Below are 17,026 nucleotides of genomic sequence, written 5' to 3' on the forward strand. Positions count from 1 at the left end.
ACTAGTGGGGTCTGGGGAGGGTAGCGTGTACACAGACCTTACCCCTACCCTGAGGTAGAGAGGCAGTTTCCGATAGACCCTCAGCTCCCTCCCTTCAAGAACTCCCCACCTTGCTCTTGGGATGACTCGAACTCACAACCTTTTAGTTTGAAGTGGAGGGTGCTCACCACTAGAGCAACCCACTCTTGTTCGATTGCCATAGCTAAGTGTAATAAAAAATAAAAAAATAATTAAAAAATAAATAAAATATGAGAAATTATGTAGAAACACGTGAAGTAAAGATTGAGAAATGAGAAATAAGAAAATAAAAGATAAATAATGTAAAAAGAATAATATTTGAAAAAAAAAGAATTTAAAAAGTTTAAAATAAAAAATAAATTAAAGAAAAAATGAATAAAATAAAAAGTAAATTAAAAAAAAGAGAGATTCAAAAAATAATCTTGTAATTACACCATTAATTACCAACAATTCTAAGCACCCCTGAGAATTGGAGAGTATAATTGCACCCCTCAATTGCACCAAATTACATGCTTATATTGAGGTTTTTTCGTCTCTCTCTCTCTCCTCGCTGGTAATGAAAATCCCACCCTCCCCCTTTTTCCTTGAGCCACCACTGGCGACTTATAGCCACTTCTTCCCCCCTCTCCCCCCCTCCCCCCGGCTCGAGCTGCCACAGGCGGCCCGCCGAAAAACCTAGGTAAATGCACCTCTCCTTTTCTCTATCTTCTTTTCTCTCCTCCCATCCCTCCTCTCTGTGTTCCTTCTCTCCTATTTCCTCTTTCTTCCCTCTACCTACATTCTCTCCCCCTTTAGTCTTAAAGGTCGCAGGCGCCCTCAGTTCTATGATTCACTATCACCATCATCATCATCATCATCATCTTCTTCTTCTTCTTCTTCTTCTTCTTCTTCTTCTTCTTCTTCTTCTTCTTCTTTGCCTTTTCTTTTCTTCTCCCCTCCATCCTCTGCTACGGTTCTTGCGGTTGTGTCCCCAAGAGTCCCAGGTTCCAAAGCTACCAAAGAAAATACGTATGACGCACATGTGCCGGCAAAGGCTAGCGGCAGTAGAAGTGCATGGCAGCGCGTACAAGGCCGGAATTGACCTAGGAAGATGTCCAACAACGATATGACGCTCAAGACCATAACCAGGTTCTTTCTTTTCGGACTTGGTACCTCCGCTCCGCTGAATTTCCTTCAGTCTTATTTCTTGCAAAGTGCATAAATTACCATAATATAGTTCAGTGCTTGTTGGCTTGTTTCTAGGGCAATTTAGTGTCATTTTAGCCTTAGGTTGCACCCATTTTATGTAGGATCTTGGCTTGCTTGTACTTACTTTCTGATTCTTGTATTCGATACATGTTTCCTACTTCTTTCTCTAGATTAGTCGAATTAGTGCTTTAGTAAAAACATTACTTGCTTCTTTTTTCTTATCTTGGCCTTTAATTAGTGCTTTAAGCTCTAGGCATTATTCTTTCCTTTATACTATTAGCTTATACCGTGGTAGGGTGTGCTTAATATTCCTATAGTGGCAGTGGTAAACAATGGTAGAATAAGGTCATGTCCTCGAGTGGGGGTGGGGGCGAGGTGTGAAAGGGTACTTCTAATTTGAGAATAGGGTCTTGGAACATAGGGACATTGACGGAGAAGTCTAATAAGTTAGCTATGATTCTCTTGAAGAGGAAGATCAATATAACTTGTGTCCAGGAGACTAGATGGGCGGGTACTAAGGTTCGGGATGTAGATAGGTTTAAACTATGGTACTCAAGAGGTGTAAGGGGTAGGAACGGGATATATATTTTGGTTGATAGGGAACTCAGGGAGCTAGTGGAGATATGATGCAGGTGAATGATAGGCTAATGGCTACTAAGATAGTTGTTGGAAGGCGGAATGTTCATGTTACTAGTGCTTATGCACCTCAAGCGGGCTTGGGCGAGGAGGTTAAAAGGCACTTCTGGGAGAATCTGGACGAGGTTGGCAAGGTATTCCGCACTCTGATAAGTTATTCATAAGTAGAGATTTCAATGGCCATATTGGGGCGTCTGTTGGAGGTTACGACGAAGTGCATGGCAGCTTCCGTTTTGAGGATATAAATGAAGGAGGTACTTCGCTTTTGGATTTCACAAGAGATTTTAATTTTATTATAGCTAACTTGTGTTTCCAGAAGAGAGAGGAGCATTTGGTAACCTTTCGTAGTGTGGTGGCCAAGACCCAGATTGATTATCTTCTCTTCAGAAGGTGCAATAGAGGTTTATATTCAGATTGCAAGGTTATCCCGAGCATGAATATAGTGACCCAACATAGGCTCTTGATTATGGACTTGAATATTAAGAGGATGAAGAGTAAAAGGTCCACGTGAGGCCAACCAAAGATCAAGTGGGGAGCTTTGACTAGGGAGATTTTCCTACAATTGGGGGAGAAGTTGCAAACAATAGGGCTCTGGAGGAGTAGTAGAGACGCGAGTAATATGTGGACCTCGACAGTGAATTGCATTCGAGAAGCTGCTAGAGAGGTGTTAGGGGTCTCGAAGGGTTACCCTAATGGACATAAAGAGGACTGGTGGTGGAGTGGACAAGTCTAAGGAAAAGTGAAAGCCAATAAAACAGTGTATTTGAAGCTAGTGGATAGCAGAGATGAGGAGGAGAGAAATATGAATAGGGAATGGTATGATAAAGCTAAGAAGGAGGTGAAACTAGACATTACGGAGGCTAAGAATGCAACATTTGGACAGTTGTATGAAGAATTAGGAGCTAAAGGCAAGGATAAGAAGTTATACAGGCTAGCCAAAGTGAGAGCGAGGAAGGCCCGTGACCTAGACCAAGTGAAGTGCATCAAAGACAAGGATAACAATGTATTGATGGATGATGCATTTATTAGATGTAGATGGAATATTGATGGATGATGCATTTATTAGATGTAGATGGAAAACATACTTTCAAGGACTCTTGAACATGAGGGAAATAAGGACAGCGTGTTGGGGGTCTTGGAGTTCTCCGAGAGTCGCCGTGATTTTGGGTACTGCAGGCGTATCAAGGTTGAAGAGGTTGTGGGGGCTATGCGCAAGATGAGTAGATGTAGAGCGACCAGGCCAGATGAGATCTGTGGAATTTTGGAAGATTGAAGATAGAGTAGGCTTGGAGTGGCTTACTAGGTTGTTCAATGCCATTTTAGGACTACGAAGATGCCTGAAGAATAGAGGTGGAGTACGATGATTCCAATGTACAAGACTAAGGGGGATATCTAAAATTACAACAACTGTAGGGATATCAATCTGCTAAGTCACACCATGAAAGTGTGGGAGAGCGCGGTGGAAGTTAGGGTGAGGAGAAGTGTATCTATTACCTAGAATCAGTTCGGATTCATGCCAGGGCGATCAACTACGGAAGCCATTCACCTTATTAGGAGACTATTGAAGCAATATAGGCATAGGAAGAAGGACTTGCACATGGTGTTTATTGACCTAGAGAAAACTTATGACAAGGTTCAGAGGGAGGTTCTTTGGAGGTGTTTGGAGGTTAGAAGTGTGCCTGTAGTTTATACTAGGGTAATCTAGGATATGTATGATGGCGTTAAAACCCAGGCTAGGACGGTAAGGGGAGACTTGGAACACTTCCCTTTCGGGATGGACTAGCATCAGGGATCCGCGCTTAGCCTATTTTTATTTTCCTTGGTGATAGATGTTCTGACGCGGCACATTCAAGAGGAGATACCATGGTGCATGTTATTTGCGGATGATATAGTACTAATTGACGAGACGCGATGTAGTATAAATGCGAGGATGGAGGTTTGGAGACAAACCCTGGAGTCAAAAGGTTTCAAGTTGAACAAGACTAAAACAGAGTACTTGGAATGCAAGTTCAGCAACGTGACTCATGATGCTGACGTGGAAGGGAAGCTGGATTCAGAAGTCATCCCTACGAAGGGGAATTTCAAATACCCCGGATCTATTATCCAAGGTAATGATGAGATTGACGAGGATGTCACACATTGTATTAGAGAAGTACTAATGAAATGGAGGCTCACTTCCGGGGTTTTATTTTATAAGAAGGTGCCACTAAGACTTAAGGGTAAGTTTGTACAAAGTGCTGGTTAGACCTACTATGTTATATGGGGCGGAGTATTGTCCTATTAAGAACATTCATGTCCAGAAGATGAAAGTAGCAGAAATGAGGATGCTAAGATGGATGTGTGGGCATACCAAGTTAGATAAGATAATGAATGTTGATATTTGGGAAAAGGTGGGAGTGGCACCTATAGAGGACAAGATGAGGTAAGCTAGATTGAGATAGTACGGGAATGTGAAGAGGAGGTACATAAATGCCCCAATGAGGAGGTGTGAGAGGTTGGTTATGGGGTTGGGGGGAGGGCTGAGGAGAAGTCGAGGTAGAGGTAGGCCTAACAAGTATTGGGGAGAGGTGATTAGGCATGACATGGTGCTACTTCAGCTTAGTGAGGACATGACCCTTGATAGCAAGATATGGAGGTTGAGAATTAAGGTAGAAGGGTAGTGGTTAAGCATGCGTGTCTTATTTATATGCCGATATCATTAACGTTTGTCTCGTATTTTCATTTCTTCGTACCCGTATATTTCTTTTACTATATGTCGTTTCTTTCGCTTCGGTTATTATATCACCTTTGCTCGCTATGGTTACTAATTTTTGTATTTGCTTCCTTTTTAGTTTTTTTTCCTCTTTAGTCGGGGGTCTATCGGAAACAACCTCTCTACCTTCGTAAGGTAGGGGTAAAATCTGCGTACACACTACCCTTCCCAGAGTCACTTATGAAATTTCACTGGGTTTGTTGTTGTTGTTTGTAAATCCTGACCAAGTAATTATTTAGTCAGACAAACATGCTAAAACTATGTAATTATACCAAATTACACCCAAATTCAATTAGAGAGTAACTTTTCAAACATGCCCTTAATTTCAACAATGTAATAAATTCATGGCAAGAACCTTAAGGTTAAACTTATTAAATATAAATTCTAAATTTACGTTTTTTATATCTTTTTAAAATCTTGATGCGCCTGTGATTATTGACAATTAATCAGTCGCATAAACAAATGGATACTATTTTAATTCGTTTCTTTTTTTATCCTCACTTCTTTACTATCGTACGACCTTAGTTCAATACGTATACGTAGAGTCAAAAGAGAAGGGATCTAGGTTCTTGACACGCGTTACTCTTTCCCCAGTCCCCTCCCGGTCATTATTTTTTCTCACTCAAACAATTTGTTATCTCCTCTGTCTTCTTCAAATCGGTCCCGAATTCGACTCTGTATCCAAGGTAAATTTATCTATTATCATCATCATTTGCGTTTATTAATACGTAAATACTCCGAATGTGATCGAGAATTTCATGCGTTTCTTCAACTTCTCTGGCATTAATGATGATCCAATTCTAGAAACATGCTAGTAGAATTGTTGGAAATAATGATACGGGCACTTGGTCTTGTTTTTTTTCCTTCTTTCCAAATTCGATAATTAAATGCCTGGAATGCATAGCAAATCTTGACTTTTGAAAGAAGTGTAGAAGAGATGCGGACATTAAGATAATAGATATGAGTGACCACAATCGTTAGAAAATATAGAGAATCTCTTGTACTTTTTAATTAATTTTTATTTTGTATGATGTTTGCCCAAAATGGATTTTAATGGAGGAACATGGTCAATGAGGATTCATATAGCCTACTCTAGTTTGAATGGGATTTTTGTTGTTGTTGCCTTTGTATAATATTGTATTGAGATACCATGAATGGGGTGACATGGATAGTGGAGATTCATGGAGTCGACCCGAACTTGTTAGAGATTGATGCATAGTAGTTGTTGTAGTAGTTGTTTGTTGTAAAAGAAATCAGTAATCTTGTGTAGCGTTTCGTTGTTTCTTATTTCATTCAGTTATTTTCTCATAATCGAAATGGCACGCTCTACATCAGCTATGCAGCGATTATTTAATGAAAGGAACTGAAAGAAATTTATAGTGTGTATATTTTCTATAAGTAATTACATGCCTTTGTTGGAGAGGAGGATGATCTCCTATAGTGCTAATCAATTTCTAGGGGATACATGCGAATGCATGAAGTATCTTAAACATTTATTACTTTATGCTTTTGCAAAATCCATTCTCAGTTGGAAGTATGGCACCCTTATAATTAGATTGTAAACAAAATGCATGCTTATTAATTTCAAACATTGACAAGGTTTTTATGTAGGTTACATAATCGATTATCAAATTCTGTTGTTTTTTATCTACTATTTCAAATTGTCACATACAAAGAGCTATGATCATTATGCTTTAATATACTAATTTGGTGTTTTATTCTTTGCAAACTGTATCTCTATTTTATAGATGATGTTCTGAAGTTTTAATCTGGAATTCAGAGGTAAATTAGAAAATTATGCAGAGAGAAGGAGATGGTAGAGACAATTCTAACTCCTCCAGTAGTCCGTTTGATAGACTTCGAGGCGTGATGTCCCGTATTTTTGGAAGAAAAGATCCATCTGATGACCCGTACGCGACTTGCTCACCTGAGAACTCGTCAGAGTCGTCCATGTTACATCATAGAACTCCACCAGCTGATTCACAGCCTCTTGCTAGATCAAATGGGCCGGTCATTATAGAGCTAGATACTGATGATGAGGGAGATGTAGGAAGAGAAGCAGAAGAGGATAATTGTGGTGTTAATGGTTTCGGAATGAGCAAAGAAAAAGATCAAACTAATGCTTATAATAACGCAAATCCACTCATTGAGCACCCTGATGGCGAACCTGATGGTAAGTGTTAGTTTTAGTTTATTTCCTTTGTCCCCAAGTTGTATGTTTTTCTCCATCATTTTTATAGCATCCTAATTGGTGCAAATGTACTGTGCTTATGTGACAGATCACAACAAGAGTAAAAGCATAAGCAAAGACGTGGCTCATAGGTTGAAAGCGAAGAAAAATGAAGGAGCAAAAGCCCAGACTCAGAATGTTAGCTATAGAAGAGTAACATATGGTGGGATAAATGGGGCATATTACACTGCCACTACCACGCGTAGGACGGGAAGCAATGGAGTACGTTGTCTTTGCATTGATGTCCTTTAGTTCTAACTTAAAGGCATAGTTCTTCCTCGTTCCTGGTTGTAACTCCACATGTGTGAAGCAGATGGTTTTAGAGGACAGCAAACAAGCAGATTTAACAACTGGTCAAGCAACACATAGAATCTCTAGGGGCATTCACGACAAGGTATTTTGCTATGTTTAGTTTTTTTTTTTCCCGCTGTGTTCTTAAATGATTTCAGAAATTTAATATGGTGTATATGTTAAAGTCTATCTAGTGAAGTAGAAGGCATGAACTATGAATATGAATTTCCTAAAAGTTTTGGATCATTTACACGAAATTTTGTGACCTCCAGAAGGACCAGATCTGCTGACATAGCAACTATGTATGTAGCCTTAAGTAACTAAATGTAAAACCTTAATGGATTTTCCAGTATCTGACTATCTGTTATGTTTAGTATTTATGTGCACACGCAAAAAGGTCCGTTCTGTCTCATCTAAACTTCAGGAATTTACAGGACTTCCCACCACTTTGTCTCTGTGGTGGAAAAAGAGATTCGGAGCTTGATAACTGCAACCACATTGTTTTGCTCTTAATAGCATAGCCGAATGATGTTCACTGGGTTTTGACCCAATCTATTTTTCTCTGTTAACATTTGATTTCCAACTTTTGGCAATAGCAACCTAATTGGTGAAATACAAGCCATAGGTGTCTTATTCATTCTTGCCACTTGCAGGGACACTCACTCACAAGGAAGCTTGATTCTGATGGCAAGGTGAACTCAGTGCAGACTTTGCATAATATAGAAGAAGGTAGTATACCTAGATGTTCTGTTTTAAGGTCTCGCTGAACAGTGGATTAAATGTCATGTAATTTTACTTATTATCGTCCAGATGAAATAGCTAGATTTGAACAGACTTGGAAAGGGAATGCTGATAAGCATCTGCCCGGCTGGAACAATGGGTTTGATCTTCATGCAAATGCAGGTTAGAATGAAATATATGCGTTCCTCTATTCTTGTTAAATAGTTTATTGGCACGTATGTTGATGGGCTCCATTTTTTTGTACCATACGTTTTTGTCAGAGTGGGAGTTTCCCTAGCTCTGTGTTTCTTATAACTGTTAGACAATAAACGACCTTATTTGATGAGCATGTTCTTCATGCAGATAGGTCAAATAGGCTTTACTCGTTATGTAGTGATAGTACAGATACTTTATTTCAAACACATTTTAAGGAAAGTCGCAGATTAAGAGAGGTGGTCAGTTTTTACCTTATTCTTCCTGCATATATGTTCAATTTCTCCGCAAATAAATAATAATCTTAAGAATCATTTAGACATTGTGAAAATAACTTGTATTGAACTGGTGATAGACAATAACGGCTCCTCTTTTGGAGGTTTATGCTACTCAGAATTAGATAAGTTTAAGCTACATGAAAAAAGTAACGTTATTTACAGGAAATTACCTAGGTACGGAGATTATTAATTTTTTTGACTGAATTAAGAATGTTCTATATTATTAATCTTGATGTATCCTAATATGTTATTACATAAATGTTCTTGACTTCCAACCCACTTTTCCAAACTCAAGGTGATGAAACAACTTGAGTTTGTAAATTATAACTGAAAAGTCAAGTCGAATATGCAAGAAATGATAACTTGACAATGCCATGAAACAAAAACACTAGGCTGTGAACATGGCTGTATTTGAGGACATGCTGCTGCCGGCTTAACTAGAGTTATGAACAAAAACAAGTACTGCCAGCTTGGCCAGATCCTGCCTATTCATGGCGTTGACTTGGTAGAGGTGTAACGATGATATGATGCTGACTAGAGATGTTGACTTGGATGTTGACTTGTTGTGATGATGATATGTCAGTTAACTGGGATGGCTGTCGACTTGACAAGATAATAGATGTGGACTAATTATATCACCCCTGGACTAATGTGAACATTGAAACTTGACACATGGTACCAAAACAATGTTGAAAGTGATAGTATGAAAGAATGATGCATCCGGACTGGTTATAGAAAGGAGATGAGAGTAGTGAAATTATGGAAAGAATGGAAAACTTTGTCGGTACAGGTGTAAGACCGTCCACCGTAGGGTGAAGTTATTTATGTCACTACCAAGATTCTAAAGGCTTTAATACCATGTGAAAATAGGTGGAAAGAAGAGAGATATTGTATTGAATTGATTGTAGATGATGTATAAGCAGTTCCATATAAAGGAGTTTAGGCTACTAGAAATAAGGCAAGTTTGGATTACATGAGATAAGAAGAGTCATTACTCATTAAATAAGAAGAATAACCAAACATAAATATTTCTAAATACGACAGAATTTGGAAGAATACTATATTCTATATTAAGCTAAATGTCTTCTAACATATTACTTCATTAATTCTCTCCATTTTCAGTAGGCCTGAGGATATTCGTGTGAGAACAAAAGATGTTATCCCTCAAAGTTACTTTAGGTTATTTAAAAGGAACACATTTTAAATAATGTGGTTAATGTTGCACGGCAAGTTACTTACTGCAGGTAGGCTTGCTAGCTGGGGTGTACGGGTAGATATCTTGTGCTCTCCGTCAAACTCAACATGAATGTAGAGATCACTTATATGGATATTGTAGATTTACTAAAGCTTTAGGTTTGGATGAAGAGTCAAACCCTTTTCAGCAGCTACATGTTAGCAGCAAATACAACGGGCTGTCAAGAGTGCCAAGGGCAGATCACAATCAGCTCGAGTCTTTAGAATGATTTATTTAGAAGTCAATCATGCTGTTTGGATGGAAAGAAACCAAAGGATATTTGAAGGAATCAGCAGCGAAGTAGTCAGTATTACTAGAAACATTGCTTATCTCTGTAATGTTAGAGCTTCCCCAGGGATTAGAAGTCTGGTACAATCGTGGAGTTTTAGTGTAGTGCTGATTGATAGATGAGTTTCCTTTCTGTGTAACTAATTTATTGATTGGGAGATATCCTCCCTAGGAGGTGAGCTCTCAATCCATCAAGTACAGGCAGAGTGCTTTAGTTTTAATAGTTCTTGCCGTTTTGGATGGCTGGTTGTGTTAGTTCAGCTTGGTTTTGTAAATTCCTTACTTGGTGACCAATAAAAATTTTAATTACCAAAAAATAAAAAAAGGGGGAACACCTTTTTAAGCGAAAGATCCTTGGCGCAAGATATGATTATAATTTAGAAGTTATATTTAGCACGACTTTAGTTTAGTGGCAGTTTATTTTTAGTAAAAAGTTTTGCAGGTTTTGTTGTGGTCCTAAACTAGAAGTTAGTTCAATTATAAGATCCATTGACTTGTTTTGAATCTTTGTGTCTCACTAAGATTCTAGAAGCCAGTCATGGTTGTTTCCTTCAGTGCTAGAACTGGCAGAAAATACTGTAGGAATATCTGCTGGTAATCTCTTGTTGATTCCAAGTACTTAAGTTCGACACTTTGCTCATGATTTGATAACATAATGGAGTGGAAAGCATTAAACAAACATTTGTTGCCCATATTCATTCTTAGTTATATGACAATTCAAATCATATATACAAAATTGCTTAGGTTGATGTAGTATCAGAAGTGGAAAAGCAAAACAGGGTAAGAAATGAGAGAGGGAAGAATGAAAGAAAGAAAGGGAGGAGGAAGGGGGGATTGGAGAAAGGAGGGGATAAGGGAGAAGGGTAAATAGTTCGAATGAACAATCAAAACTTTTGACAAGAGTGTTAGATTAAACATATTTCTAGCTAAGAGATGATGTTATTTCTAGTTAATATGTATGACTAATTCTAATTGAAAGATAAAGATAAATACTTCTTGTAGAAAAAAGGATGGACATTATGAAACATGGCCAAGTGATAATGGTATCTTGTATGATCTACATCGTCTTGGAGTGACAATGTCCAAATGGAATTCCAAGCTTTATAGGACATGTAGATTGTATATATCTAAAATCTACTATGCGCCTTAAATATTATATATAAAATTGTAAAGCAATCGGTTAAAACAATGGTTGGATTGACTCAAGATGTATATAAGTTCTTCTACACCATAGGCCACTTATATATCCCAACATGCTTCTGCATGTGTAATTCGATCTTTTTGATTCATACATAGACTTGAATGCAAATTTAGGAATATGACACGGGCTTATCAAAGGTTGACTCTAATACTAATACAGAAGAACTTAATCGAACCCAAAATATTAATCTAATATGGACGAATGACTCAATAACTTTATAAGCCTTTTAGATGCTCTTTACAGCTAGTGCGAGACACTTAACACGTATATGGTCGTACTAAGGTGACCTAACAAATGCAACGTTTTGAGGTGCTCTTGACATGCTTGCTCCTTTTGTTGTTTTCTCATCTCACCATATCCGGACATATACTTCTATAAATGGGGCAATATTGAACATGTACTATGCCTGTGTAGTAAAACTTATAGCCTGTTTGGCCAAACTAAAGAAATAAGCTTATTTTGAGAAGTGTTTTTTCAAAAGTACTTTTGGAGAGAAGCAGTTTGTGTTTGGTTAATCACTCTGAAAAGCACTTTTGAGCAATAATTTGTGTTTGGCCAAACTTTTCAGAAAGTGCTTTTAAGTATCAAATTACGAATAAGGACATGAATAGATTTACTTAATAGTTAATATTATAAGTAAATAAATAATCTTAAAAATTTGTTATTACAGGCAATAATTAAATCTTTTCATTTTATTTAAGTAAAATATGAAAATAAAATTTAAAAGTACTTAATTCTTTTAATATAAGTTAAATATATTAAAAATCATTCAACAAATATAAAAACATTCACTCCTAAAGTCACTATATATTAGAAAGTTATCCTAAAAATAATAAGAAATATTAAATACATTAATGTCCTAAGTATTAGGTTTAACGGTTATTTTGGTGTATATTATATTTTTTTAAGGGTATTTTTGGTAAGAAGAAAAGTCAAAATTGCTTCTACTTCTTCCCAAAAGCATTTTTTTCCTCAAAAAAACTTGGCCAAACACTTCAAGCTAGGGAAAAAAGTATTTTTGAGAAAAAGGTACTTTTGGCCTCTTCAGAACTTGGCCAAACATGCTATTACTAGCATGTAATAATGCTCAGGAAATAATCTACAAAAAGATTTGTGCCCTTTAAAAACATGGGTTTTCGGTCCCAGGGAATATAATGTTGCCACTTTCATACTCATCTCTATCTAATGCTCATGCATAGTTTGCATTTTGCACTATTGTTTTGCAGGAACAAGTAATCATTCGTTAACCAACTGGAATCCTGGGTTTGGAGGAGGTCTGAGACCAAATAGCAATAACCAGCCGGAGCCTTCACGTGGAAGACCAAAAAAGGTTGTCACAATCAACATAGAGTAAACGTCCATACTGATCACTTGCTTAGATACAGAATGGTCTCTGCGACATTTCAACAGCTTGAGCCATGTCTTATGGCAGGATAGAATCAATAGCAGTTAGTGTTACCTTTCTGAGAAGGAAAATGTGTTGTTCTCGATGCCAGTCCCCGATTCAGGAATTTCTTCTAGTCATGATTTCAGTAGTTATAGTTCACTATCGACTGACTCAGTAATAATTTAGCAAGGAGTTTAGCTTTTATTTATCCACGGACAGTGTAAAATATCACTAACATGAAATATTTACGTACTGCAGGTAATCATCCTGAAAGGTGGAGTTAGTGACCTAGATACTAATGAAAAAATCGCCTCAAGCCAAAACCCAACAGAAGTTTATGAATGTAATAACGAACGAATACTTCTTTTTTCTCTTTTTCTGTTTTCTTTTTGTTTTAACAAAAGAAATCTCCATACTTAACAAAATCTTGCCATTAATGCCTTGTGTACAGACTACAGTCCTTAGGTCACCAAGTCCGAGTTTACCCTCTTCGTAAGGTGTAACGACCCGGTCGGTCGTTTCGGGAGTTATAGCCCCGTTTTTTTTATTTTTGTTTCCTTTATGCTATTAAGCTATATTATGATATACCAGGTTAGTTGGTTCAGGCCCGGAGTGATTTCGGAGTGGAATGAGACACATAGTCTCTTATTTAGAACCTTAAGTTGGAAAAGTCAATTGGATGTTGACCTATGTGTAAACGATTTCGGATTTGAATTCGGATGGCTCCGTTAGCTTCGTTAGGTGGTTTTGGACTTAGGAGTACGTCCGGAATGTGATTTGGAGGTCCGTGGTAGAATTAGGCTTGAATTGGCGAAATTTGGAAATTTGGCGATTTCGGTCGGCAGTGAAAAATTTGATATCGGGGGTCGGAATGAAATTTCGGAAGTTGGAATAGGTTTGTAGTATCATTTGTGATGTGTGTGCAAAATTTGAGGTCATTCAGACGTGGTTTGGTTGGTTTCGGCATCGGTTGTCAAATTTGGAAATTTAGAAGTTCTTAGGCTTGAATTCGAGGGTAATTTGATGATTTGATGTTGGTTTGAGTCATTTGAAAGTTCGACTAAGTTGGTATGTTGATATATGACTTGTTGGTATTTTTGGTTGAGGTCCCGAGGGCTTCGGGGTGATTCCGAGTGGTTAACGGATTTGTCGGAGTTGGAAAATGCAGTTGAAGCTGCTGTTACTGCTATTTTCGCACCTGCGAAAGAAAGAGTCGCAGGTACGAGGCCGCTGGTGCGCGTGGGGAGTTCGCAGGTGCGGGCAATGCTGGGCTAGGCAGGTTGCGCAGGTGCGAGTTGGAGGTCGCATCTGCGAGCCCGCAGGTGCAAAACCTGTGGCGCAGATGCGCAAAGGGAGATGCTGGGCAGGCTTTGCAGAAGTGGAGGAAATGCGCAGGTGTGCTTTCGCAGGCGCGAGAATTTGCTGCGCAGATGCGAAAAAAATGTGAGGCCAAGGCTGGAGCGCAAACGTGAAGGATTTGGCCGCACCTGCGAACCCGCATGTGTGAGGCCTGGAGCGCAGGTGTAGAAGTTGGGGAATTAAGTGGAGTTCGCGGATGCGATGCCTTGACCGCAGGTGCGGTCCCGCAGGCGCGGAAAAAGGGCCCACAGGTGCGAAAACCTGGGCAGAAACCATAAATAGAATGCTTCGCGAATTTAGTTCATTTTTACCATTTTCAAGTCGGTTTGTGGAGCTTCTGGAGTGATTTTTGAAGGGTGATTCAAGGGCTATCAGTGAGGTAAGTTGCTTGAGCCCTAATACTTGTATATATGGTGATTTTTCATTGTTTAGTCATTGTAATTAGTGAAAATAAGGGGTTAGGGTTTGAGATTTTTGGAAAAGTAATTTAAGGATTTGAAGGACCAAATGATGTCGGATTTTGATAAATTTGATATGGTTAGACTCGTGAGTGAATGTGCTATCTAGTTTTGTAAATTTTGTCAGATTTCGAGACGTGGGTCCGGGGGCCGGGTTTGAGCTAATTTTGGGTTTTGGTCTAATTTTATAGCTTTTCCATTGGAATTCATTCCATTAGCGTATATTGATGGTATTGTACTGATTGTGAATAGATTTGGAGCATTTGGAGGCCGAGTCTAGAGGCAAGAGTATTGTGGGGTAGAGATTTGACCGGTTTGAGGTAAGTAACGATTGTAAATCTAGTCCCGAGGGTATGAAACCCCGGATTTTGTATCATGCTACTATTTTTAGTGATGCACATGCTAGGTGACGGGCGTGTGGGCGTGCACTGTTGGGGATTGTGACTTGGTCCGTCCCGTAGCAACTGTAAAGTTGCATACTTTGTTGAAACTATATGATACTTATATGTTTTAGAAAGAGTTTCTGTAAATTGGGCTGAATGCCATGTTTGGGCCTTGTGCCAGTGTTGTTTGGACCCTTAGGGGCCTTTTCTTACTATCCTCTCATTGTTTTCTATTGAAAATCTATACTCAGTCATGGTTACACTTGTAACTCAGTTTTATGACTCTATTTTGATGCATATAAATGTTTTGGGACGAGCACACTGTTTTACTGAAATGCCTGAGTGGCTTGAGAGGTTTATGACTGAGTGAGGCCGAGGGCCTGATTTGTGAGGATATTTATAGGATCGGGCTGCACGCCGCATCATGTTTGATATCGGTCGAGGGCCTGATTGTGAGGATGAGTGTGGATCAGGGCTGCCCGCCTGCAGCATACTTTATTATTATAGCACGTGAGTTGTCCGTACAGATTATAGCGCTTGGGCAGAAGGAGCCCCTCTGGAGTCTGTACACACCCCAAGTGAGCGCATGTACCTACTGAGTGTGAGTGCCGAGTGCTGAGTGACTGGAGGCATGAGTGATTGTGAGGTATGCCCGAGTGACAAGAGTGATTGTGAGGTATACCCGAGTAGCACGAGTGACTGTGAGGTTTGCCCGATGGGCTGTATATGAGTGATGTTTTATGATTTCATCATTTTTGCTCACCTTTACATTTTTCCTCTGTTTGAAAACTGTTAAAAAATATCTTTAAATGATTTTTACTGAAACTGGGTTTAAACGAGATATTTTGATTCAAATCCTGATTTTAAAAGCATGTGGTATTTTACTGAGATTTCCTGATATGAACGTTATATGCTTTATTGCTCGTCACTATTGCTCAGTCTTTATTTATTGTTGTTACTTACTGAGTTGGCGTACTCACGTTACTCTCTACATTTTGTGTGCAGATCCAGGTGTAGCTGGACAGGGTAGCGGTTGTTGATTATTTTGGTTGCAGATTTTCTCGGGGATAGCAAGGTAGCTGCTTGGCGACCGCAGCCCCTGCTCTTCTCCCTCTTATCTTCCTTTAGTTGTATTTAGCTATTTTCCAGGCTGAGTTAGCCTTGATATTGTTAGACAGATTGTAGTAGATGCTCATGACTAGTGACACCCCGATGTCGGACTTTTCCTTCCGCACTTTTGTTTTGATTTGAACTCCTTTGCGAAGGTTTTTTTGTTAAAGAGCACTGAAATTATCTTTGAAATGAAAATATCGGTTTGTTTTGGAAATGAGTCGGCTTGCCTAGTTCCACGATAGGCGTCATCACGACAGGGGTTTGTTTGTGGTCATCACGACAGGGATTTGTTTGTGGTCGTGACATAAGGATAGCATAGTTTTAGACATGAAAACTCCCATACATAATACACCTGTGCCCCAAAGGAACGAATTATATTGAATAAACCTTTCAATCAACATAAAAACAGCCTTTGGAGGACTGCATGTAAACAATAAATAAACCAGCATTAGTCGAGTGACTTTGTACTTAATTTTACCAAGAAAACTAGATGCATCTTCTATTTATATCAATTTGGATTTACTGTACTATGTTCTTATATGCCTCATTTTCAGCAACATAATTTTATACTCCAATTAAGAGCCTGTATTTTTCAGCAACCCAACGCGACCATAAACTATTCTAATCAAAAAATAATTTTGCCTCCTAAAGGGAGTATATTTCGTCTCCATTTATATATATATATATATATATATATATATATATATATATATATATATATATATATATATATATATATATATATATATATATATATATATATATATATATATATATATATATATATATATATATATATATATATATATATATATATATATATATATATTAGTTATTATAAAAGCACGAATAATTTATGCTAAATGTTGAACGACTAAAATATCCTCGAAATATTGGTCGACTTTTATGCCCTTAAATATTTGTATAATATAAGGATATAATTGTAATTACGCAAGGTTAGAATTCTTTTTTGATTTAAATTGAACATATGCAACCCTACAAAGTTTATAGTTTATTTCTATTAGTATTCATATTAGATACTATTTATATTATTCAATCAAAGTTAAACTTTTTACTAGGATTCTTATAATTTATACGCTTATAATTCTTGTCATTAGTGCCATATAGTTCAAGAGAAATCCGATTATTTATCTGGTTATCATGGACAAATGGTGGGCTGAATTCTAGGAGAAAATTGAACGCTCCAAGGACGCTCTTTGTTTTCAATTTCAGCAAGATTTGTTGTGCTTTCTTTTTCTAAATGAAGGTTGCGTTTG

At 38.0% G+C, this 17,026-nt stretch overlaps 1 protein-coding gene across 6 annotated transcripts; it reads left to right on the forward strand.

Moving 5' to 3' along the window:
* The first annotated feature begins 5,122 nt into the window (after positions 1–5,122).
* On the forward strand, positions 5,123–15,913 carry LOC107793913 (uncharacterized). 6 transcript variants are annotated; one of them, XM_075246758.1, is made up of 10 exons: positions 5,124–5,280; positions 6,343–6,767; positions 6,874–7,046; positions 7,138–7,218; positions 7,769–7,844; positions 7,926–8,018; positions 12,276–12,379; positions 12,695–12,779; positions 14,506–14,573; positions 15,642–15,913. In XM_075246758.1, exons 2-9 carry the CDS (start codon positions 6,392–6,394, stop codon positions 14,553–14,555), a joined length of 1,038 nt encoding a protein of 345 aa, XP_075102859.1. In that variant the 5' UTR covers positions 5,124–5,280; positions 6,343–6,391; the 3' UTR covers positions 14,556–14,573; positions 15,642–15,913. The 6 variants fall into 6 exon arrangements, with proteins under 6 accessions (XP_075102858.1, XP_075102859.1, XP_075102860.1 ...); XM_075246759.1 differs by lacking the exon at positions 14,506–14,573 and having other exon boundaries at positions 15,642–15,911; XM_075246760.1 differs by lacking the exon at positions 12,695–12,779 and having other exon boundaries at positions 15,642–15,911.
* The last annotated feature ends 1,113 nt before the right edge of the window (positions 15,914–17,026 follow it).

This window comes from Nicotiana tabacum, chromosome 23 (assembly GCF_000715075.1).
Source record: "Nicotiana tabacum cultivar K326 chromosome 23, ASM71507v2, whole genome shotgun sequence".
Lineage (NCBI taxonomy): Eukaryota > Viridiplantae > Streptophyta > Magnoliopsida > Solanales > Solanaceae > Nicotiana > Nicotiana tabacum.

Bases quoted from the DNA above. Each gene is read 5' to 3' on its own strand.
- LOC107793913 (XM_075246757.1), top strand. From the start codon at position 6,392: ATGCAGAGAGAAGGAGATGGTAGAGACAATTCTAACTCCTCCAGTAGT. The intron at 7,047-7,137 runs GTACGTTGTCTT...TGTGTGAAGCAG, and splicing joins GTAGGACGGGAAGCAATGGA to ATGGTTTTAGAGGACAGCAA. The intron at 7,219-7,768 runs GTATTTTGCTAT...TGCCACTTGCAG, and splicing joins CTAGGGGCATTCACGACAAG to GGACACTCACTCACAAGGAA.